The following is a 24090-nucleotide window of genomic DNA, read 5'->3' as shown; positions in this document are numbered from 1 at the left end:
ATAGTGATAGTTCAAATATCACTGCCGGTTGATTCCCTTATCCGATAGTGAAGCATCAGTGCAGGTCGAGTCTTTAGCCGGTAGTGATGCCCTTCATCACTATTGGTTCATAAATTATATTAGCTGATTCTTCTCGTGCGACTTTTAAATCAGCAGTAATGTTCCGTCACTATCAACTTATTAGATATTGATAATGCATATAGCGTGATTCATTCCCCCATCCGAGAGAGTTAATTGTTTTATTTGAATTAAGCATGACTCTAGGTACTTAGTGCGAGGCTACAAATTGTTTCGCAGCGCAATCAGTACACTTTTTTTAGTTGATTTAGTACAGCTTTTACATGCGGACAAGATTGTAAATTTCTGATTCCTGATTTAAACTTTTGTTCTCTTTAGCTGAATGCCTGAATTTTTGCTACATTTCACCAGATGGGCATGGATCAGCTACAATTTTTGCTACGTTTCTTCTATTAGCTCTATGATGAAAGATTTATGTATCTTATGTATCCAAATGATAATTTAACTAGCAACGTGACTCATATTAATAGTGTGATTAGTCTTACTATAATATTTTTTGTTATGATAAATTTTGATTAAAAATTAGTCTCTTTAGCTTTTTTATGAGGTTAGTGTTATTTAGGTACAAAATGTATAAAAATAGAAAAAGAGATAAAAATTATATTAGTGAAAGAGAAAATTATTTATGCTCTAAATTTATACCTGAATTGTATATCTGTATTGGTTCGGTCCGTATATATTTTGATTATTTGCTAAAATCCTATACTAGATGTAGGCATTCCAACCAAAATCAGAATAGCCTGCGTGTTGTTACTTGACTATTTGATGTGATGACCTTAAGCTATAAGGTAATTCTTAATCTATTACCTTAGTGAGAAATTTGATTTTTTTATTTTTTATTATAAATTTTAGCTATTGATTAATTATATTTTACATGGACTCTTTATTTAGTTATTTATTTTTATAATAATTTTTCTAAGACTATATTTTATATGGATCCATCTTTTTTCTATTCTAACACCAATTTCAATTAATATTTACTTTATTTTATTTGGACTCTTTATTTAGATATTTGCTTTCCAAACCATATGGAAATCAAAGTTAATTTTCTGTAAATTTTAATTCTGGATTTAGGTATTTATGAATCATAGTTGATATATACTATCTGGTTTAATCTAGATAATTAGATATTCGTAATAATAAGTGGTCTATATTCTTTTTTTTATTAATATGGTAATTTTGTGACTTGAGAGTGAACATAGTGATTCATTTTAACATTTAAATAATAATATAATAGATATTAAATTTCACTTTATAAAACGTGCTGGGTTCTATTTTTTTTTGTCCTTGTCGTCTCAAAGTTTTTTTATGGATAGTATTGAACTCTTGTACCACTGAAATGCGTCTTAAAACTATGTCCTGCATACAAGCATGGCAAAAGGAGGTAACTTCACCTATCCAGCATTTGGTGTCAGAGTTTTACACATTGGAACCAAACCAAACACTAGCCAAATTATTTTATTGTCAGGCTCTACTTACTGTCAGATTGTTTTTAAACAATTTTTATGAACTGTACATTTTTTTCATGTGTAGTACTACTGGAAAGTTGTCAGTTTTCTAAAAAAATCAATTATTTGTACAGGAATTGTTACCTGTCCATAGTTTTGATGTATTTTCTATGATGTGGATTCACTTCCGCAGATTTTTTTTCAGTATACATTCAGTGTTCAGTTCTTTTCTTTTCTTTTTTTAAATGTAACCGGCAGGAGTGCTACCAATTATGCATTAAAAAGATAAAGAGACCGACCGGTTAAAAGTATAGAGAAAAAACCATGGGCATCCCCCCTGGCCCAAAAGGCTAATCTCCAAGGTAGAAAAAAGCTCAAAGAAAAAAACTATTCTCATGACAGAAGGTATTTTAAATGATACGCCCCCACAAAGGCTCAAATATCAGCCTCATCGAAAATAATATTCAAGACCTCGACAACCGGCTTCTCCTTATTATCGAAGTTGCTCTTGTTTCTTTCTTTCCAAATCCTATACAAGCAAAGTAAGCGACTTCAAGGCTTTCCGTGATGAAGGAATGCAGTGGGTTGTCCAAGTCCACCAGCTAACAACCAAGAAGCTCTTTTCTCGGATCAGTTTTGTTCAATAGAAAGCAACATCATAAAACAGTATGAAGTTAAAGTGCATTACATGTTATTCATAGCATTGGGAACTGTTTCTTGTATTTCATTGGGAGATCCTCTTTGCTCTATGTTTAATTTTAGTATTTCTGACTTTTCTGTTATCCTTGCACTCTGTAACACAGGAACATAGTTTAATCATATCCTTTTTGTCAACCAATAATCACTGTCAGATTACCATGTAGACAAAGAAGTGAAAGGGGATCAAGATTATCCGTTATTTATTCTGTTCATTCTTTTTTTTTTCTGCAGTGGATAATGAGCTGGTGGCAATCTGGAATCTATGTGTTAGATCAAAGAACTTGCTGCTGGGAACTCTAGTATTTCGATTGTAGATCTTCTTCCGATATTGAAGCCGCCTGTTTCATTTATCATGCTTTTCCTTCCTCATCTTCTTTATTTGATCTCGATTGATCTGATCGAGTTCTCTTGTTTCTTAAGCGTCAAATCTATTTCGGTTACTTCTTCAGATTGGTTTTGAGTCTAGTTGTTGGGAGATTTCACAATTTGTTACTGTATAACTTGTCATGTTCCTTATATGTGGATGATATATGAGTCATGTCCCATATGTTATCTTCATAATGAATAATATATTATGGATTATGTAGTTATTCTGTGGTATATTGTAAATTTATCCTTAGTTGTTTTGTAGCAATATGTTAATGGGTTTTCTCTGTCACACCCTTTATGAAACTGGGTGGGAGAATGCTTCTTTTTTCTCTTAAGCAAATTTCACTTTGGACTATATATTAATGCAACTGGTGCATTTTAAACTATATTTAATAATATGTGTCACTTTGAACCACCTCGGCTCCACGGATTCAACCACCTCAACTCTACGAATTCAACTAGGAGAGTGGATTGTTGTTTTCAGTCTAAACTTTCTTTCTCTCGGTTCATTCTTCGTTGCTTGCTTTCCATTTTGTCTCAAGTTGTTAGAGCCATCTCTCCATATCGAGACTCTAGAGTCCAAGTGTCACTGCTCGCAGACTTCGCCGTCTGCTTATATTCCTTACTGATGCTGCCACCTCCAGTCGGTCACTCCTTTCTAACCATGTCTACCTTATCGTCACCTCTCCTCAAGTCACCACATGCACCGCCACACCACCCCAGCCATGTCTACCTCACCATTGGCTCGACTCCTATCTCTACAACGCTAGCGAATAGTTAATCAGAGGGTCAGATGGTTGGTGATGCTATAAACTCGATACCATCTTACACGATATGGAGAGACGACTCTAACAACTTAAAACCAAAGGGGATGCGTGCAACAAAAAATAAACCAAAGGGGAGAAAGTTTAGTTTGGAAACAACAGTCCACCCTCCTAGATGAATACGTAGAACTGATGTGGATAGAACTGCTCGTTGCATGAGCATAGTCAAATACCGATTCCTTAAACATGGTACACATTGAAATACTAGTATCAAATATATACAAGTGGAAGTTGTTAATAAAAGTGATTAGTACACCAAATACACTAATACATAGTCTAAAGTGAAATTTACTCTTTTTTTTCTTCTCCTCGTGCTGTCAAAGAGCGGGAACACATGCCAGATTTTTATTTGGTCTGGGAAAACTGACCGTAGTAACAAACAAACTCAGTCAGTTTTTTGTGTTTGTTGTTTCCAAAAAGAAAAAAGAAAAAACTGACTGCAGTAAAACAAAATTGCAGTCGTTTTTTCTTTTGCTGCTAGGGGTAAAAAAAAAAAACTGGATGAAACATAGACTAGAAGCAATCGATTTATTACGTGTCAGTTTCCTATTGTCTGAAAACCTGAGTGCAATGGAAAAGAAATTTAGCTAATTATCAGGTAGACAGCCCCCCCAAAAAAATTGCATTTGTTATGGTCTACCGCGTTTCATTACATCTAGCTCAGCCTAGGATAGTAAAGAAATGCTATTGGAATAAGTCTAGAAGACTAGAAGGCCAGATTGAGCGACGGCATACTCTTTACAAGTTCGATCGAGTTCTCGTTCAGCTTCTCTGTTTTCTTTGTGCACCATCTCGGTTGTCACTTGGTACTAGTAAACTGGACCAGAGCTTGTATGTGTGGCCATTGCCCGAAAGCCAAGCCAATTCAGCGGGATCGCATACCCTGGACTATGGATGCAACGGTAAAAGAAATGGGACTTGGGGGAAAGTGACCATTTTGTAGGATTGCGATTTTTCGATGTTGTGACATTATCACTACGTATGGGCACCGTACGCCTAGGCTCACGCACAGTGACCATGTCCCGTAGGGTCAGAGGAAGTGGTTCCCATTTTGTAGCCTTCGACACGGTTCCGGCGACCTGGTTCTGCGCCCATCTCATGCGCTCCCAACTCCCATGCAGGGTTCGCAAATTCGACAAAAACCAGTCAAAAACTACGAAACTTGATCAATTCGGTGCGGTCCAGTTTTGTAATGCGACCGAAATTCGTATTTGAATAAAAAAATCAAATCGAATTTTTAAAAAATAATAAACAATAAGTCCCATAAAAAACTAGAGACAATTCTAAGACTATCTGTGAAAAAAGTTTTTAGAGAAAATATCGTTTGCATTAGGAAATATATGAAAACATTGATAGATTGAAAAAGATGAAAAAATTAAAAAACCTAAATGCATAGTACAAACAGCATGTTTTTATTGTTATCATATTTGTTTCTTTTTTTACATAGAAATTGGTTTTATGTTTTTGAATTGGAAAAATAATTCCAAACCACACATACCGAACATTACAAAATACAAATGGAATTTTGACATTCATCGAATAGAAAAGGATTTACAATGGAATGGCAATTTATGTATGATATATGCGTGCAGTAGATGGTAGAGATAAAATAAAATATAGCAAATGTCATGCCATATCTGTTTCTATTTTTCTGAATTTTTGTGATTTTTTTTGTTTTTCTTGAACTTCTCCTAAAATTCAACAAATCCTCTCGGTAAATCAAAAAATTTGAATAGTTTTCGACTAATTCGACCGAAATATGATCAATGTGGAAAATGCAATCGGTTTTTAGTTGAATTCGGCTGGCTTTCGCTTGGACCATTCAGCCACTTTTTTGCGCTGTCAAACCAATTTGACTAATTGAATTCGACCTAATTCTCATTGAATTTCGTGAAATTGCTGACCTCCGCATTTCGGTTGTCCAACAAAATTTTAAACCCTGCTCGCATGTCGATGTCTCGGCCAGTTAATTGCATGCGGTTGTTTGTCCCAGGACAGGCACTGGCTCCTCTGCTGCAAAGTTCGAGTTGCTACTGGTACTCTTCTTTTCTCGGCAACCAAAACATCATCGCTCCAAGTGTACGAGAGTTTTGAGTGTACCTTGGAGTCAGAACGTTCATGGTACCCATATTCATCGCTCCAAGTGTAGGAGAGTGGTCCGAGTCACCGAGTGGACAAGTAATCTTCGCAGCCCATTTCCGTTTGGCGCAACTACAGACCAAGGTAACTACGACCTAACCGTTGCAACAACAGACTCTTATCTGATGGAAATGCGGTTTGCTCCATTCGCCATTCCAGCTGTGCTTCAATATGCAGAGCTGAATATTCAGAGAGTAAGGATCTATTTGGTTGGATCCTATAGTATACCACAGTTCAATGTGATAAACTGTGATAAGACTTGGCAAGAAAATAAGTCGACAACAAATAGATCTTACTTAGAGAAAAAAAATTGGCACACTAAATATGTGACAGCTAACCAAATACTAGTCACAGTTAATTAAACCTATCTGACTAAATTATAGTAAACTGAGGCTACTAAATTATGGTAAATTATGCTCTAACGTTGTTGTCGGTTGCAAGAACGGCTCCAGTTTTGCACGAGCTTGAAAAAATTTTCGGCAAAAATTCAAAATTAGACAACATATTTGAACGTATTTATCGAAATAGACAACATACAGTCGTATTTATTAATTTAGCATTTGCATTCGGCACACGGTGTACCGAAAATCTATTTTTGACACACGGTGTGCCGAATACGGTACTGTTGCCCGTATTCGACACACCGTATATCGAAAATGGACTGTATTTGGCACACGGTGTGCCGAATACGGGCAACAGTGCCGTATTCGGCACACCGTGTGTCAAAAATGGCTTTTTCGGTACATAGTGTACCGAAAATGGTACACCGTGTGCCGAATACAAATACTAAATTAATAAATACAACTATATAATATCTATTTTAATAAATACGCTCAGGTATATTGTCTAATTTTGAATTTTGTCCAAAATTCCCGCATTCTAAATGGCGTCTAAAAGTCCACGACGCTCTACACGGACCCCAAGGTCCATGATCGAAAATGTGATAGCACCGCATGACCTCTCCCAGGTCAGATCTCCCAAGTCACTGTTTACCTGACAGGATCAACCAAGCACAGAAGCGAGTTCGAAATATATATTGGAGCGCCAAAACCCTAGACTTCTTGCTGGCTTTGCTCATTTAGTAATCCCGCATCTATTTTTATCCCTGGTCATCATCATTCAGCAACACCCGATCGTATACGTTGCTTCGGATCCACTCCTCTTACGGGAGTGCACGTAGCAGCTCACCCTGCCTTCACATGCCACCCCTGCGTTTTCGACATCTTCCTCAGAAAAGAACCAAGGGCTTAAATATCCTTAATCACAGTCCATTTCTTGCACCACTGCCCCTCCACACTTCTTTGACAAGCTCACAATGCTCGAATCGACAACATCGCCGGCCACGCCCCCCACACCGCCGGGATCGCCGGTCGATGCCGCCACGCCGTCCCTTGTGTCGGCATTGCTGCGAGGCTCCGTGCTGTTCCTCGCCTTCCTAGCCATCCAGGTCGTGCTCTTCAGGTCCCTCCTCAGCTTCCCCAGCTCCCGCTTCCTCCCGGTGCCGGGCCGCAGCAACACTACCTGGGCCAACGGCGCGGTTGACGCCGCCGCGTGCAAGGCGGGGCTCATCTACGTCTACGACCTCCCGCTGGAGTTCAACCACGACCTCATCGACGATTGCGAGAGCCTGTGGCCGTGGTACTCCTTTTGCCCGTACCTAACCAATGGCGGCTTCGGCCAGCCGGGTGCCACGTTGCCCGTCTTTTTCAACGTCACACCGAACGCGTCGCTGCCCAGCTGGTACAACACCGACCAGTTCCCCCTCGAGATCATCATCCACCGCCGCCTCCTCTCCCACCAGTGCCGCACCACCGACCCGTCGCTGGCTACCGCGTTCTACGTGCCGTTCTACGCCGGCCTCGACGTCGGCAGCCACCTGTGGGGGGACAACTCCACCGTTGCTGACCGCGACAGGGCAGGCCTACGGCTGCTCCGGTGGCTCAAGAACCAGACGTCGTTCCAGAGATCCGGCGGGTGGGATCACTTCATCACGCTGGGGCGCATCACGTGGGACTTCCGCCGGTACGGCGACGACGGGTGGGGCACCAACTTCGTGGTCATGCCGGGGATGGAGAACGTCACCCGCCTCGTCATCGAGGCCGACCGGCTCGACCCCATGGACGCGGGCGTTCCCTACCCGACCGGCTTCCATCCCCGCGCCGCCGCTGACGTGCGCGCGTGGCAGCGGTACGTGCTCTCCCGCGCGCGCAGCAAGCTCTTCGGGTTCGCCGGCGCGCCACGCGCCGGATTCCGGGACGACTTCAGGGACGTGCTGCTGGAGGAGTGCGAGGACGCCGGGCGCGAGTACTGCCGCTCTGTGGACTGCCGCGGCACGAGGTGCACCGACAACGGCGTGGCGGTGCTGGAGCTGTTCCTGGACTCCCGGTTCTGCCTGCAGCCGCGCGGGGACAGCTTCACGCGGCGGTCGCTGTTCGACTGCATGGTGGCCGGCGCGGTGCCGGTGCTGTTCTGGCGGCGGACCGCGTACGACCAGTACAGGTGGTACCTGCCGGCGGGGTCGCGCGGCGAGGAGAGGGAATGGTCGGTGTTCATCGACCGGCAGGCGCTGCGCGTGGGCAACGTGAGCGTGCGGGAGCTTCTGGAGGGGTTCAGCGAGCGGCAGGTGCGGGGGATGCAGGAGCGCGTGGTGGAGATGATCCCGAGGCTTGTGTACGCGTCGTCATCCGACGGGCTCGGCGACGGCATGGTGGATGCGCTGGACGTGGCGCTGAGCGGCGTGCTGAAGCGGTTCCAACGGCGTCGGTGGAGCATTGCGCGTGAAGGTGAATACCATCCGTTCTCGGCTTCTCGCTGCCTTGTTTTCCTTGCTGTATTTCTCACAGTCTCATACATGATGTTTTTACTGCATTTCCCGATCATTTGCCAGCAGTCGACCATTCAAAGGCAGCTTTGTGATTTCACGTTTCCCCAAACCTTCGAACAGATCGTCCACCAGGCCCTTTCGGCGCTCGGCGCGTCAACGACAAATCGACGGCCTAAATAGATCGGCAACGGCGATTAGTCGGGACGTCTCAGGGGAGAAATCGTCAGGTAACTCTTCGTCATACATAAAAACCGTCCTCTCCGAATCACCGGCATCAGGAAGCAATAGTTTGCAGATATCCTGAAGTATAACTGAAGACCTTGGAGCGTCTATTTAAAAATGCTCGAGGTATTCATTGATTTCTGCTGCATCTTGGATCATGGAGAGCTGAACGAGCATGAGCCTGAGGGGTCAACACTAACAGCAGAGGGAGAAGCAGGGAGGCGAGCTGGTGCCCGTGGAATCGATACTGGGGAAGCACTGTCTGCAATTAGCTCAGGGTTTAAAAAATGGTTAGCCCATTGTTTACTGCCACACTGCCGTGGTTGATGCGTCGGTGTTAATTACGGTTGACTAAGGGACAGATTTGGCTCAGGATCTAGAAGGCTGGCCCTGATCGGACTGAACGGCAATGAAACTATGTACTCAGCACAAATTTTAATGAAACTTGGCGCAAATTGTTTACTTTTTTTAGGACACGCAAATCGTATACTTGCGCAGCATCCCAGTGTTTGAGCATTGTGATTGTCATGGATTGCATGTACTTATGTTCGTATCTATACATAGGCGATTACGCCAATTAGGCACCTAACCTTTTAGAAATTGCTTCTACTGGTGTCCATGGGGAACTTTTTTTTCCTTTCGCAATTCACGGGTAACTTATCCTGAGAGTGCGGGCACCACCATCCGATTGTGCTTACATACTACTATGATCGTTCAGTGACTTTTATCACACAGCATGAGTTTTTTCCCTGATATGTGACATCACGTTCCCTCCGGTCCCTCCCCTTCCCTTAGGGCTTATTTGGATACTCCATTCTCCAATGGGATCCTAGGCTCTTGGATATATTCCCCCTTCCAGCCCAAGTGGCTATTTGGATACAGAGCGAGCTGAAAGATCTACGGGCCGTTTTACTCCATTCCCTTTCCATCCACGGGAAAAAAACGTCTTTTGGCACATGAAAAGTTATCTCCGTCGTCTCTGGCTTGTTCGATCTCTCAAATCTCGATTTGTCTTCCTCACGTATCTGCGTGGGATTCGCCCCCTCCATGGCCATGGCCTGCTCCTCCTCACAGTCCTAATCCTGCATCGGTGGTACCGTCGGCTCTCGCCCTACCATCGTCGGGCTCAGTGGCACACTCACCGTCGCCATCGGCATGTGTTGTCGTCACGCCACCGCTTCCGGTGGAGGAGGGGGCTTCTCCGGCGGTGGCGGTGGCAACATGTTGTGCTTCTACACCGATGAGGCGCCAGGCTTGCATCTCTCTCCCACCATGGTGCTCGTCATGTCGCTTTGCTTCATCGGCTTTGTCATTAGCCTCCACGTCTTCTGCAAGCTCTACCACTCCTGCACCGCCTCCGCATCCGCATGATCCTATCCCTCCGACTCCTTCCTCTTTTTTCCTCAAAACAGATCAGATCATATGGTTTTGATGTATGACGATCATGTTGTTGTCCATGTGGAGGTGGAGCGATGACAATGGTGAGCAGGAGGTATGCCGCCTCGGCGAACATGAGCTTCAAGTCGTGGTCCGGCTAAGCTTCTTGCGACGGTGCCATTGAACGCCCTGGAGTCAATGGCTGGACAAACTTGTGTTTCATACTCTTGCTCCCTTTCCAATTTCCAAATGTAGAAATTTATTTTTCAGGGTTTTGCTAGGATTCATGATGACCATTTCAAATCCTCATCGGGCCATGTGGGATTTTTTTTATTAAGCACCCAACACAAGGCCTGAGAGAGCCTTCGTGCCGGATGGCCCATACAGGCGCTGCACACACAAGATGAGTGTGCACCAACGCTCGGTCAAGGTGCAGACCTTTCGCGCCGTGTGAGGAAGGCCTGTAAATGGCGTCATGCACCGGAGAGAGCTCCTTGGCGTCTTCGCGAATGGCGTGATACGGCGGATTGCTCTCAGGGTGCGCGCCCCAGCGGCGAGCCAAGGCGAACGGGATGGTCGTTATTTCATTTACCGACCACCCTGTGCAAAAATTTCCCTTTTCCAGTTCCCCCTCGAGAGATCTTATTAGGTTCTGAAATTTTGTTAGATACTTAAGCGCTAAATTCCCTATATCCCCTGATCTAAATCCTATAAGTTGCAAGCCACAGCTTGGATTTTGGAACATGAGCGTGTGACAGCTCTAACCAGAACAGTATATTGTAAATCGCAGGAAGAAACTAGCACGTGCCTTTTAATTGTTCATTTGCCCGCATATTTGCTTAGTCTCCGTTGGTTGCATCCCCCGGTAAATCAAAGAACTAAGACCCATTGACACAACAACCATGCGGCTTGCGAGTTGCGAGCACTAGATAAATTAATTAAGTGCAATCCTTTTATACAGAAAACCATCTTTGAACATCAAACCTTCAAGCACTTCAAAAACTTCACACAGTCTAACGATGGTGCTTCATTTCAAATCTTTCCTCCGACTCGGCATTGTCCGCACGTTGCCATTCTCCAAATTGATCGCGATCGAGTTGATAGCTGCACTCGCTAAAAGCCTGCACCGCTGTGAGACAATCGCTGCCCTCCAGGTTTTTTATATACAACAAATTACTTTTTTCCCCGTTTTACAACCGACTCCCTTATTTATCCATATTCGAATCAACTTCAATCACGTACCCATATTTTGGAACTAGATCCCTTATTTGCCGATTTTCATCTAGAAAGTTAGAAAGTCCATCGTTAACCATTTCATTCTATGATCGATCCGCATACTGCCCTCATCTCTATGTTACAATTTTACTTATGCCCAAACTGCCCTCAGCTCTATGATCGATCCGCATACTCATACACCTCAACAAAAACACACACACACACACACACACACACACACACACACACACACACACACACACACACACACACAGACGAACGCTGCCACCTCGCTAGGCAACCCAATAGAGGGTTTGTCGCCGCCACCTCTCCCTGATCCACTGGGGCCAACGCCGCTAGCTCTCCGTGATCCACCGGGGCTGACATCACCTCTCCCTGATCCACCGAGGGCGACAACGCTAGTTCGCACGCCCCCTCCTCGCAGAGCTCCTCCTCGTGCGTCCATCATAGGTACTGTCCTTTCTTGAGTGCAATCGCCTCCCTACCCGACCCAATGCAACCCCCTTCTCACGCGACCCCTCCACGTGCAGCCCCCATGGCAGGAGCAATCGCAGGCTCGAGGCCGAGCACGGCCACGGCCAGGCCCTTGCTGCCTTCGAGCACACCCGCGGCCAGCTCCTCTCCGCCCAAGCCTTCGGAACTGCACACCCCCGAGCGTCAAGACCCCGAGGTGCCTCCTCCCCATAGGGCGCGTGCGAGGCCTCCATTCGGTAGGGCACGCGCCGAGACCTTGAGCTACCCGAGGTGAAAGGGGGTTGTGGAAGGATGAAGTCCCCAGGGCACATGCGAAGCCTCGATTCACCGAAGAAGCTCAATCTATCATGGGTTCCCAAGGGGTAAGTCTCTTCAATTTATTTTTGTGCAAGGTTTAGGGTTCATATGTCCTGCAAAAATGTTTGATGGATTTTCATTTTCGTATGTAGGTTGGATCGTAGCTCACCTTGTAGAGTTGCCATTAGAGTTCCTGCATATGTTGAGCTACCATATAACTGAGGATGTAAAATTGATAGTAGATTAGGATACTACAAATTTGGTTGATTTTTTGGCAGACCTAGATGCAAAGATTAAGCATGGTAAGGAAAAAGAGTTTCATGTATTTTGGGACAAAAACAACAAACAGTATGCTCGGATTGTTTTTGATAGTGACTTGCTCAATGCATTTTCTCAATATTGGGAGATAAGGAAGCCTCTATTGCAAGTGATTGTACATGATATAGCTGAATTTGATAATATTGTGCCTACTTCTCAGCCCAACCCTCAAGCTATAAAATCAAGCATTGGTGTTCCATGTACTCCCTCACTCGCAGCACCACCACCTCCTCAAAGGTTGATGAAATGGATGAGGTGGAAGAGGTTGACGCGCTTGAATTGTTGGGTCTGAATTATGTGCCAGAATATGTTGGTGTGGATGATGAGGGCCTTTACTTGGGTCCTAATGATGCTGATGCAGTCCCTACTAATGTTGTTGTAGCTTGTACCAATGTTGTGGTAGTTCCAAATGTGGGTGGTGACAAGGAGGGTGGTGAAGAGAGTGATAAGGAGGGTGTTGATGATGCTGATTGGGAAGGCACAGAAGATGACAATATTTTCATTCATGTAGTTGTGCATGGCAAGAAAAATCCAGTCTTGAAAGTAGGCACAACATTCTCATCCATTCATGAATTTTGGATTGCAATATCAAAATATGTAATTAAAAAGGAATTTGTTTTTAACATTGACAAGAGTGAACTTGGGAGGTTTAGGGATCATTGTGCAACAGAGGGATGCAAGTGGTTCAGTTATGCAAAAACTAATGATGGACAAGTCAACATTTCAGGTATTATATGTATGTTGTTATTCTCCATGTTATTTCTATTCTCTATGTTGTTTCTATTCTCTAATCATTTTTATTTTGTACAGTAAAGGTTCGGAAGCACCATGTACGGCATAATTGTGCTAGCACACAGAGAAGTGAGAAGGTGAAGAATGCTACAAAGGCTTGGATATGTGACAGAGTTATATATTGGCTCAGGGAAGATGTTACTATTGGAGCAAGTGAGTTAAAAAGGAGGTTGCATGGTAAGTATGACATTCACATTCCTTACAAACGAGTTCATGCTAGCAAGAGTATTGTATTGGATAAATTGTATGGTTTATCGGAAGATTGTTTTGAGAAACTATACAGCTTCAAGGCTAAAGTGGAAAAGAGACGCCTTGGCTCTATAGTTGCAATAGATGGGGAGGTGGTGAAGGGCAAACATTGCTTTAGGAGGGTATTTGTTGCTCTCAAGCCCTGTGTTGATGGATTTTTTAATGGTTGTCATCCTTTCTTGAGTATTGATAGCACTATATTGATAGATACACTCTATACTTTGCTCTATACACTTCATACATTGTTTTGATGGTTGAGTACTTATTTTTGTTTTATGCATGATTATAGGAAAGTTTTGAGGACAGCTTGCTACTGGTTGTGCTTTTGATGGCCACAACTGGATGTTCACAGTTGTGGAGTAAGAATCATCTGAGGCTTGGCAATGGTTCATGGAAAGGCTACGAGAAGCTATTGGGAGCCCACCAGATCTTGCCATATGCACTGATGCTGGCGTGGGGATATGTGAGGTTGTGGTAGCAGTTTTCCCTTGAGTTGAGCATACGGAGTGTGTCGGTGTATCAGGAACCAGGAGTCTCCGAATCCCGAGGCCAGGCCAGCCATCCGCCACATAGCGTCATCCCGCGAGGTCTCTCCTGTAGGATGAGAAAATGTCAAGTCCCGGGAGAAGGTGCTCGGGGCCACGGTCGGTGGCCCCCCGAGTACCCCAGTTCCCCGATGATCCACGGAATCCAAGTACCGGGAAGAAAGTGCTCGAGGAGGTGTACGGTCACCCCCGAGCACCCTAGTCCCCCGACGATCAGAAGAGCTAAGTTCCAAGAGAGAGTGATCGGGGCTACGTGCGGTAGCTCCCGAGCACTCGGTTCCCCGAGGATCCGTACAAGAGTGCTCGGGGCTGCACGCGGCAGCCCCCGAGCACTTGGTTCCCCGAGAGTCCGTGCAAGAGTGCTCGGGAGAAAGTGCTCGGGGATGTGAACAGTACCCCCGAGCACCCAGCACCCCGAGGACAAGGATAGGCATTCTCGGGAGAGAGTGCTCGAGGATGTGAATAGTACCCCCGAGCACTCGGTACCCCGACGACCCAGAAAGACCCCCGAGGGGCCTACCGATGAGGTGTCAACCAGTCGGAGGCCCGAGGCCGTATTTAATGAGCGTGCGGGGCCTGACACCTCCAACTGCTCCCGCCACGCTCAGCGTCAGTTCCTGCCATGTTTTGGCAAAGAGGCGTGGGGTCATTAATTGCACGGGTCCCGTCCCGTGCCATCCGGCTTGTCTCAGGATAACGACGTAAGGATCAAGGCGTTCCGTCTGCCGCGCTGCTGTGGCAGGGGAACAAGATAGGACGGGCACGCCGGGTTGCTCTGCGGCTGCCCGGTGGGCCCTCTCCACGGCGCCCGTTGCCAGGGCATTTATGGTGACGGGTGACCGGGCGTGCGACGCATTTTCCACCTCCGGTCACTTCGCCCAGAAGAAATGATGACGCCCTTTCCATTTATGGTGTCTCAGAACTCGAGCCGCCTCCTTCCGTTCGGGGCATGTCGCGGCCGGCGAGTACTTAAAACAGCCGGCGACACAGAAGCAAGGGCGACAGAACAAGAGACGAAGAATAGCAAAACAGAGACTAAGAGCCGACACGAAGAACACAGCGCAAGAGAAACACTGTGAGTAAGGCTGAGCCCAGTTCCAGCCGAAGAACAAGGAGCTCCAAGCTCTTAGATAGGCCAATATTCTTGTAACCAGCAACATCTTTGAGGGACTTCCTCAAGACAGTTATAGCATCCATACAGGAGTAGGGTATTACGCCCCCGTGCGGTCCGAACCTGTCTAAATTCCGGTGCATTTACTTCTTCTTGCACTAGGTCAACACCCCCCCCACCGGCCGTTGCATTCATTCCCATTTATTTCTCCGACGAACTTATTCAGGATCATCCCTCCGGCCGAATCTCTAAAAATGGGTCTCTCGGGATCCCTGCGACAGGAGTTAATCCTTCGACAGAGTGTATGAGACATATGGTGATAAATTTTAGAAAGAAATTTATGGGTAAGATGTTTAATGACCACTCGTGGCCAACTGCTTATTCATGGACTCCAAAGGATTTTGAGTCTCATATGGCACAAATCCTAGCAGTTAGAACTGAGATAAAGAAATATTTATCTGTATGGCACAACCGGTTGTGGAGTAGAAGTAAGTTTGCAGAAGGTTGCAAGATTGACTATGCTACTAACAACCTAGCTGAGTGCTTTAATAATTGGGTTAAAAGCTCAAGTGCTTGCTGCTAGTAGATTTGCTTGACAAGATTAGGAAAATGCTCATGATAAAATTCAACAAAAGGAGAAAAATTAGCAACATAATGGTTGGTCTTATTCTTCCAAGTATCATGAGAGATATAAATGAGAAGAGCACAAACTTGTGCTATGAAGTCGAGTGTAGTAGCGACACAATGGTTGAAGTAAGTGGCAAGGATATATCAGGGCATTTTAGACACATTGTTGATCTACACACATGGACTTGCACTTGTAGGCGATGGCAGGTAACCGGCTTGCCTTGCTCACACAAAAAAATTGCTGATTTTGTACACCCATACTACTATATTGAGAAGTTCAAGTTAGCTTATGCTGAGTCATTCCACCACTTACTGACCGATCTAAATGGTCCAAAATGGACCTTGGATTTAAATTGCACCCTCCAATACTTAGGAGAATTGCAGGGAAGTAAAAGGTATAAATATATAAGGGAAATCATGAGGTACTAGCAAGAGGCACCTGCAAAATGCCCAATATATGGTGATGCTAGTCATAGATGGAAAAGGTGTAAAAGAGGGCAACTTGATGTTGATGATGAACCCAATAAGAAGAGGTATAATTTCATCTTTTTATTTCAGTTTACCTAGCCTGGCCTCATTGATTTACTCTCTTTTGCTTTATTGCACATAGGAGAAGAACAAAAAAGAACCCCATTGTTGATGGCTCAAATCAACTAGATGGTGCATTAAATCAGCTAGAGGAAGGTTCAATTTTAATTGTGACAATGGAACAATCTTCATGACAACACCACCTCGTAGGAGGAAGATGATTGCTACACCCGATGGTCCGGAGTTTGGAACAAGAGCAACAAAGAAGCTTGGTGAAAAATACTAATTGTATTATTGTTGCTTATCTTTCAGTTCAAAACTACTTGGTGGATGGAATGTAATCCCGAAACTTAAATTTGATAACTGTGTATGGATGTGTGAAACATGATTTGCTCGCACATATCTTTTTTAGTGACTTTATTATGGATGTGTTGTTATTCTATTGTGAAAATGGTATATTGTTGCATGCTTACTTTTTGTGCAACATGGGAAGCCTTGTTAAATTAAAAAAAAAAGGCAAATAAGAGAAAGCTTATTGAATGTGTTTCAATTTTGGAGCAAATAAGGGATATCTACATTAAAGATAAACTTGTCTACGTAATAAAAACTAACAGCAGTAATCTAAATTTCAAGGCAAATAAGGGTAGTGCTATATATGAGAGCAATGGAAGTCTCGGCTACAAGCAGGAGCGTAGACGGCGTCTGATAATCGACTATTGATGACTGTTGTGGCAATATCAAGTGTGGTAAAAAGCAAAGAGAATTTTTTTAGGCAACAATGGTGGGGGTTATCCACCTAATTCTTTTCTCATTGCAAAGTACAAAGTACAGAGGTACCACTATAAGATGGCGGAGATACAACAGGGGGTGTACAAAGAGAGGGGGAGGTTTGAGTTGCTTCCTTAAGTGATTACATCTATCATGATATCACACCAATCCAACGCGTCTCTGTGTTGACCGAAGAGGGGGCCTGAACGACCCAAAGGCGGAAGCGGTCGCGAAGTTGCTGCACGATGTTCATGAGGTTCATTTTGTCATTTCCAGGCGACCCAAAACAATAGTAGAATGACCGTGCCGCGGAGAGTCACGGGCCATTGAGTGAAGACGGGTACATCAGGGGGCAGAGGGCGTCCAAATATTTACAGTCTTTTTCTCGTTTCTATTTCCAATAATAAGATCATGTGGAGTGCTCTAACATCTCTCTTGGTTAATTCCATATAGACTCCCACGTAATATAATATGATAATTGATCAAATCGTTATAATCTGTACCCACAACATTAAAAGGTTTGGATCTTTTATTTTTCACCGATTAACATGGTAAATTCTAGGCCTTGAGTGAACATGGAGGCTCTTTTTTGGACGATTACTAAGATAGTAAATAATATGCACAATAACTGAACCCACGCTATCGATGATACAAAGATAGAAATATCGCATCTTGAAATCCTATTTTCAGATGTAAAGAGGGTGGAACATGCAAAGACTTTTGACCTTCTGGCACGCCGCCCGGCCCAGTCTATGATCGAAGCGACGCACGAACATAGAGCGGGCCATCCATTTTGAGCGTGAGCATAGGCCGGTAACCGACGGTGGCGTTGTCATCCCACATCTGAAATCTGAAAGAGTAGAGAAGCACAGCCGCGAAGATCTTCATCTGCCTGTACGCAAACTCCTTTCCCAAGCAGATGCGAGGGCCCGCCTGTATCGTAAACGAGAGACCAAAACAAAGTCGATCACATGGACATTGCAAATGGTCACAATGGTAACTTGAAAAGGATATAAGGAGATTCGAATCTCGAAGTTCACCTGGAAAGCCGTGAACTTGAAGGGGCTCTCGGGGACGAACACGCCGTCGTCGTCGAGCCACCTCTCCGGCCTGAACTCCTCGGCGTCCGCGCCCCACAGGAACATCATCCTGCCCATGGGGTACGGCTGGTAGTTCACCATGTCCCCTTTCTTGATCGCGTAGCCGTCCGGCAACGTGTCATCCGAAAAGCAGTACTTCACATCCTATGTAGCAGCACAAATCAGTGATCACCGCCGAATCAATGAGACGTGACGTACGGCGCGAAACGTGCCAGGAAGACGACGTTCGGATCAACTCACGATGGGAACAGCAGGGTACAGCCGGAGGGTCTCCGTCAGCGCTGCGTGCAGGTACTGCATCTTGCTGATGGCGTCCTCGGTCAGGCACGCAGCGAACTCCTGGGCGCCGACGTCGCGGTCGCCCGTGGTGGCGGTGCGCACCTCCCGCGCGATCCTGTCCTGGACGCGCTGGTCCCTGCAGAGCACGTAGAGGAACCACGACAGAGTCCCTGCCGTTGTGTCGCGGCCGGCGATCACGAAGTTGAGGATGATGTCCCGCAGGTACTTGTTGTCGAAGCAGCCGGGATCTCGCTCCCTCTCGAGCAGAAACCTCGACAAGATGTCCTCTTTCTTCGCCTGCCAGAGAGAATATCACCGTGTCAGAAAATTGTAGGAGCGGTCGTGCATCCAGCAATGCGAGGCTGAAGAGAGCTAACGAATTCTTGTTGGTCTCTGCGCATCAGCTCGATCTTCCTGTCGATGACGGCGTATACGAAGTCATCGATGGTGCGGACCGAGCGCTTCATGGCCGCCTCCGACGAAACGTTGAGGAGTTTCTTGGCCTTCCAGAACAGGTCGAAGAAGCGGTACAGCACCTGCTCGCTGGCGTCGTCGAACGCCCTGGCGAACGCCGCGCCCTTCTCGCTGGACCCGGACAGAGCGCCCAGGTTGACCCCGAACCCGACCTTGAAGATTGAGTCCAGCGTGGACCGCATCAACAGGTCCTGGATGTCTACCCTCTCCCCGGCGCGGGCGGCCACGATGCCCGCGAGCTCCGCGGCCGTGTCGCGGAACACGGCGCTGCTGTAGTCGCGCAGCATCCGGGTGGAGAACTCGAGGCTGGCGACCTTCCGCTGGTGACGCCACTTAGCGCCGTCCACGTTGAAGATGCCGTCGCCGAGGAGGTCCTCCAGCACGTCGTGGGTCATCACCCCCTTGCCGTAGTTGGCGAAGTTGGTCTTGAGGATGTACTCCACGTTGGCGGGCTCGACGGTGTAGACGTAGTTGCAGGTCGGGGTGAGCATGCGGAAGGTGCGATACCTGCGGGAGAGCTCGGTGTGGTACTCCGCCAGGCGGCCGAAGTTGAGCAGCTGGTGGAACATGGTCCCGGCCACGGGTGGGTACTTCCGGTTCTTGCCTCCGCCGCGGCGCCGGCGCGCGAAGTAGAGCGCTAGGAGGAGGAGCAGCGACAGGGCGAGGAGCGCCGGTCGGCTCAGTGGCGAATCCATGCCCGGGCGTGAGCACTGGTCTCTCGGTGCGAGGTGGGCGGCAGCCGTGCGTGCTTGTGTGTGGTCTGCCGGAAGATGGGCGCAGCTCATTGGGTTGACAGGGTAAAAGATCGGATGGGTGAGATGCCCATCCACGGCCTCTGAATTTCTTCCATCATCCACTCTTGATTGTGAGGACTCTGGATTTCTTCCTACATGTCACGGCTCTGTCTCTACTCTTGTTATCACGATCATCTAAAGCTTCTCGCCTCTGGAACTTACGGGAGGTCAGGCAGCGAATCTCATCGTCAGCGGAACTCTTGCTGAAATTACTTTTCTTTGCCGTCTCTGAAACACGAGCTCTGTTGACGAGACTTTTCTGCAGGACATAACATGCGTGTTCTCTTTTGTTTTGGACCGAAATACAGGTAAAGCCTAGCTTTTAGATGAGCCAGACAACAAATTGCAGCCCTTTAGACCAACCCCAACCGTTTCCTTCCCTTCCCACTCCAAAATCCCTTCCCAGCACGATTCCCTTCCCAGATTCATTCCCTTCAGGATCCTGCACTCCAACAGCATTCCCTTCCCCATTCCCTTCCCCAACAGACTTTCAATATTTTAATATACTTGGTACCGAATCTGTATATCTACGATGAATGCATTTGTACGGCGTATGCAGTACGGGATTAGAGTGTTGAATGGGTAGACGGCTTGTGGTGGAAGGAAACGTTGGACTTTTCAAGCGGCTTGCAACGGAAGCCACTGAAGTGTGGCTTCTCAGGGAAGATTTGTAGCACTACAAAAAGGGCCAGCATGCTCACAGCGGAGTCACACTAGTTCCTCCTTTTGCCAAAAACAAGATGAACTCCTTAGATTCGGAGGAAATGATGATGTTCTCCTCAGATTCGAGTGACGAAGAGGATGAGCTGCTTGTGCTGATTGCCATCGAGGAGGAAGAAGCAGCAGCTGTGCGTCGTAGCAGGCAGCGTGGGTCGATGCCCGGCCATGCGGTTATAGACCGGCAACACTGCGAAGGTGCTGCTAGGCTGTACAACGACTACTTCGCCGACAACCCTGTGTACGGCGATATCCTGTTTCGTCGGAGGTAAGTTCGATTTTGTAATGGAAGTCGTAACCTTCCTTCTGTACACTGAGTCATGTATTTTCACGCACCCAGGTTTCGTATATCGCGGCGGTTGTTCTTGCGTATTGCGGCCGCTGTGGAGGAGCATGACACCTGGTTCAGGCAGAGAAGGGATGCAACGGGGAAGCTCGGCCTTAGCCCCTTGCAAAAAATGACAGCGGCCATACGGCAACTAGCATACGGAGTCAGTTCCGATGCAGTTGACGAGTACGTGCGGATAGGAGCGAGCACGGCGATGATGGCTTTACGAAAATATGTGTAAGCTATTGTGCAGGTGTTCGGAGAAGAATATCTCCGGGCTCCCAATGAAACTGACACCGCCCGTCTCCTGGCAGAAGGGGAGCGCCGTGGGTTTCCCGGGATGCTCGGGAGCATCGATTGCATGCATTGGGTATGGAAGAACTGTCCAAAAGCATGGCATGGCGCGTACACAGGCCATACTCGCAAGCCTTCTATAGTTTTGGAGGCGGTTGCGTCGTATGACTTATGGATTTGGCATGCTTTTTTTGGCATGCCTAGGAGTCTTAACGATATAAACGTATTGCACCGCTCTAACTTATTTACTAGGCTTATCGATGGGAGTGCCCCACCTGTTTCGTACATCATAAATGGTAACAGGTACGACATGGGATACTACCTCGGCGATGGCATATACCCCGAATGGGCGACCATAGTGAAGGCAATTCCTGCTCCACGAGGCAACAAGAGCATCCATTTCTCCGCGATGCAAGCTGCTCTCCGCAAGGATGTCGAACGTGCATTTGGTGTGTTGCAATCTAGGTTTGCTATTGTTCGCGGGCCGGCTAGAGTATGGGATCAGTCTACCTTGCATAATATCATGACCGCATGCGTTATTATGCACAACATGATTATTGAGGACGAGCGTGGTACCGCTTCCTCGGTGCAGGTGTTCGACTTCATGGGGGAACCAACTCAAGTCCATCGAAGTGGTGACGAAGGTGTCCTGCATTATGTCGAAACAACTCAAGCTATCCGCAACCGTGCAGTGCACCGCCAATTGCGGGCGGACCTTGTGGAGCACCTTTGGAGTATGCATGGAGCACAGTAGAATGCCGAAAGTTTGTATTCAATAAGCTAGTTTGAAGCATGAAGTTTGGTTTTAGGTTCCCAATAGGGTCACCGGTTCGCATGTACTTTTGTGTGATGTTTCCAGTTGAGTCGGCTATGTCATGTACTTTGGTTTGTAATGCTAGTACTACGAATCAATACATGAACCACTATTGCAGTCCTCAATGACACTACTTCAATGTGACAAATATTAGAAAGCAAAGTTCATAATTCCGAAGTTGCACAGTACCATGACACACACATGTCCATTAATATTACAATCCGATTAACAACTATTTGACGAGTTCAACCGTCCTAATCTCGGTTCTCTAGGACCTTCCACCGCGCCATTATGTCTTCCTGGCGCTTCCTATAACACTCCCGTAGTGGTCCCGAAACCGTGTCCAAATCGACCTTCATAATTCTTTCGTCTTGGTCATTCATTCGGACAGTCGCTTGGAGACGCATCACCTCCAGCTGCTCCTTCTTAAGTTTCACCATCACTTTCTTTGTTTCACTGATGTCTTGCAATTGTCGCTCATATGCTCCTCCGGACACGGTTGGAATTGAGGACTGCGACGGCGACTTGCGCGCTCGAGAAGCTTTCGCTTGGTCACGGCCAATAGGACGGGGAAGGTCCGTCGACGCGTTGGAAGCGGCATCATTTGGGATGTCATTGCCAGCAGCTTGGCTGCACTGTGCTTCCGCAAGCTCCAAGACCTTCTGCGCCTTTGCCGCTTCGTGTGCATGCCACTTTGGGTGCTCGGCCAGCAGCACCCAACAATGGGTGTATGCGAAGGGTTTTCCCTCAATTGCTTTATACGCGGAGCACGCTCTTGCCATCTGCGAAGCATATAAATATAAGTCATGTTCGACTATACATGCATGGACAATTTCAGCGAAATGTACAGTTACCTTGTCACGTTCATTGGTGCCACTCGGGTTCAGCTGCTCCACCTTCCTGTAATGCACCGTAAACTTTGTCACGGCATCCGTGATCAGCTTCATATGATTGATGAGCGCTTTGTCGGTCCTCGGCATCATGCTGTCCTTCTTGTAAGTGTTGAAATACTTTGCGATACGCCCCCAATAGGTCTCTCTGGACTGATCCGAGCCCACAACCGGATCTTGGCTTACGTTAAGCCAGGCCGACACCAGCAACTCATCTTCCTCGTCAGTCCATTTGGTTCTATCAGTTTTCGCGTCCACCTTCTTCTTCTTCCTCGAGGTGACCTTCTTCGTACCCTTGTCATCGCTCCCTAGACTGAACTGCCCTAACTCGGACTGCCCTCCAAGATCAGTAGGCTGTGAGAACTGCGACATCTCTGCTTGTGGACCGTCGATTGACCCCCCTGGGTACCCATGTCTTGACCCCCCCAATTCATACGGTCGAAACCGTCCTGCAGGATGCTCTCGTAAAAAGGATCCATTCGGCCCCTTCAATTAAGATAAGTTTCAAAGTTTATGATAAACATCACAGGTAATAGGGCAACAAGCAGGTAATATGTGATAAAGATGACAGTTACAGTCCAAAGGCTAATAGACATATGGCATATTCATACACAAGACTACCTAATCACTCCAAGATGACAGTTACAGTCCAAAGACTAATAGACATATCAACCAAATGTAACAGGCCGAACATTGCAAAACATTGTGCATAGTACATCAACCATTGATCCAGCAGAATGTACTCAACTCAGGGCCTTTGGACCACCTATGGCATATTCATACACAAGACTACCTAATCACTCCAAGATGACAGTTACAGTCCAAAGGCTAATAGACATATCACTTGATAATGTAGCAAGCCGAAAAATGCAAAACATGGTGCATAGTGCATCAATCTTTGATTCATCAGAATGTACTCAACTCAGGGCCTTCGGACCATCAATGGCATATTCATAAACAAGACTACCTAATCACTCCTATTGCACACTTACAGTCCCAATGCTAATAGACAATTCACCCCACCAAGCAGAACATTGGTATACATTATGCATAGCACAGCAATCCTTGATTCACCAGAAGGTGCTTTGCTCCATACACGATACATTATCAAGTATTGTAGTTTCTACAAAAGATGATGCATTTACCCTATACCAGAACAATGAAATTGTAATTACAAATGACATACACCTGGTTCAGTAAAATTTGCTAGTGTACAGTGTGCAATAGGCCATTCCATGGACCAGTACAAGCAATCAAAATGTGGACACCAAATGCGGACAAATTCTTATTGCCATACAGAGGAAATAGTAGTGCCATACTGATCCAAAATAATTGGGGACAACAAACATGATAGCAGTTCAGTTCATCACAGTGCTTAAGGCGACAACAAACCAGCATTTTCGAGATAGCAAACTAACTCCGGGTACCACACGCACTGCGCACAAGAACAGAATTGAGGATCACACCTTTCCATC

General features: G+C 46.3%; 4 protein-coding genes across 4 annotated transcripts; 2 read left to right on the top strand and 2 right to left on the bottom strand.

Moving 5' to 3' along the window:
* The first annotated feature begins 6691 nt into the window (after positions 1-6691).
* On the top strand, positions 6692-8693 carry LOC133888980 (xyloglucan galactosyltransferase XLT2-like). The gene is made up of 2 exons (XM_062329404.1): positions 6692-8340; positions 8502-8693. Exons 1-2 carry the CDS (start codon positions 6873-6875, stop codon positions 8555-8557), a joined length of 1524 nt encoding a protein of 507 aa, XP_062185388.1. The 5' UTR covers positions 6692-6872; the 3' UTR covers positions 8558-8693.
* Positions 8694-17387: 8694 nt separating this feature from the next.
* LOC133889094 (cytochrome P450 704C1-like) lies at positions 17388-19770 on the bottom strand. The gene is made up of 4 exons (XM_062329554.1): positions 18682-19770; positions 18266-18601; positions 17966-18169; positions 17388-17858 (listed from the first exon to the last, which is right to left on the bottom strand). Exons 1-4 carry the CDS (start codon positions 19561-19563, stop codon positions 17676-17678), a joined length of 1605 nt encoding a protein of 534 aa, XP_062185538.1. The 5' UTR covers positions 19564-19770; the 3' UTR covers positions 17388-17675.
* A 566-nt stretch (positions 19771-20336) lies between these two features.
* Positions 20337-21665, top strand: LOC133889568 (uncharacterized). Its single transcript, XM_062330040.1, has 4 exons — positions 20337-20557; positions 20630-20764; positions 20871-20987; positions 21164-21665. The coding sequence occupies exons 1-4, from the start codon at positions 20337-20339 to the stop codon at positions 21663-21665; spliced, it is 975 nt and encodes a 324-aa protein (XP_062186024.1).
* Positions 21666-21979: 314 nt separating this feature from the next.
* Positions 21980-23178, bottom strand: LOC133889567 (glutathione S-transferase T3-like). The gene is made up of 2 exons (XM_062330039.1): positions 22580-23178; positions 21980-22507 (listed from the first exon to the last, which is right to left on the bottom strand). Exons 1-2 carry the CDS (start codon positions 22985-22987, stop codon positions 21980-21982), a joined length of 936 nt encoding a protein of 311 aa, XP_062186023.1. The 5' UTR covers positions 22988-23178.
* Between the last annotated feature and the right edge of the window lie 912 nt (positions 23179-24090).

This window comes from Phragmites australis, chromosome 13 (genome assembly GCF_958298935.1).
Source record: "Phragmites australis chromosome 13, lpPhrAust1.1, whole genome shotgun sequence".
Taxonomy (NCBI): domain Eukaryota; kingdom Viridiplantae; phylum Streptophyta; class Magnoliopsida; order Poales; family Poaceae; genus Phragmites; species Phragmites australis.
The sequence above is the reverse complement of the archived record's forward strand: the minus strand, read 5'-3'. Positions and strand labels throughout refer to the sequence as shown.

Bases quoted from the DNA above. Each gene is read 5' to 3' on its own strand.
- LOC133889568 (XM_062330040.1), top strand. From the start codon at position 20,337: ATGATGATGTTCTCCTCAGATTCGAGTGACGAAGAGGATGAGCTGCTT. The intron at 20,558-20,629 runs GTAAGTTCGATT...TCACGCACCCAG, and splicing joins GATATCCTGTTTCGTCGGAG to GTTTCGTATATCGCGGCGGT. The intron at 20,988-21,163 runs GTATGGAAGAAC...CTTATTTACTAG, and splicing joins GCATCGATTGCATGCATTGG to GCTTATCGATGGGAGTGCCC.
- LOC133889094 (XM_062329554.1), bottom strand. From the start codon at position 19,563: ATGAGCTGCGCCCATCTTCCGGCAGACCACACACAAGCACGCACGGCT. The intron at 18,602-18,681 runs GTTAGCTCTCTT...TCTCTCTGGCAG, and splicing joins GCAGAGACCAACAAGAATTC to GCGAAGAAAGAGGACATCTT. The intron at 18,170-18,265 runs GTGAGTTGATCC...GCTGCTACATAG, and splicing joins TGTACCCTGCTGTTCCCATC to GATGTGAAGTACTGCTTTTC.
- LOC133888980 (XM_062329404.1), top strand. From the start codon at position 6,873: ATGCTCGAATCGACAACATCGCCGGCCACGCCCCCCACACCGCCGGGA. The intron at 8,341-8,501 runs GTGAATACCATC...ACCTTCGAACAG, and splicing joins GTGGAGCATTGCGCGTGAAG to ATCGTCCACCAGGCCCTTTC.
- LOC133889567 (XM_062330039.1), bottom strand. From the start codon at position 22,987: ATGTCGCAGTTCTCACAGCCTACTGATCTTGGAGGGCAGTCCGAGTTA. The intron at 22,508-22,579 runs GTAACTGTACAT...TATGCTTCGCAG, and splicing joins GCACCAATGAACGTGACAAG to ATGGCAAGAGCGTGCTCCGC.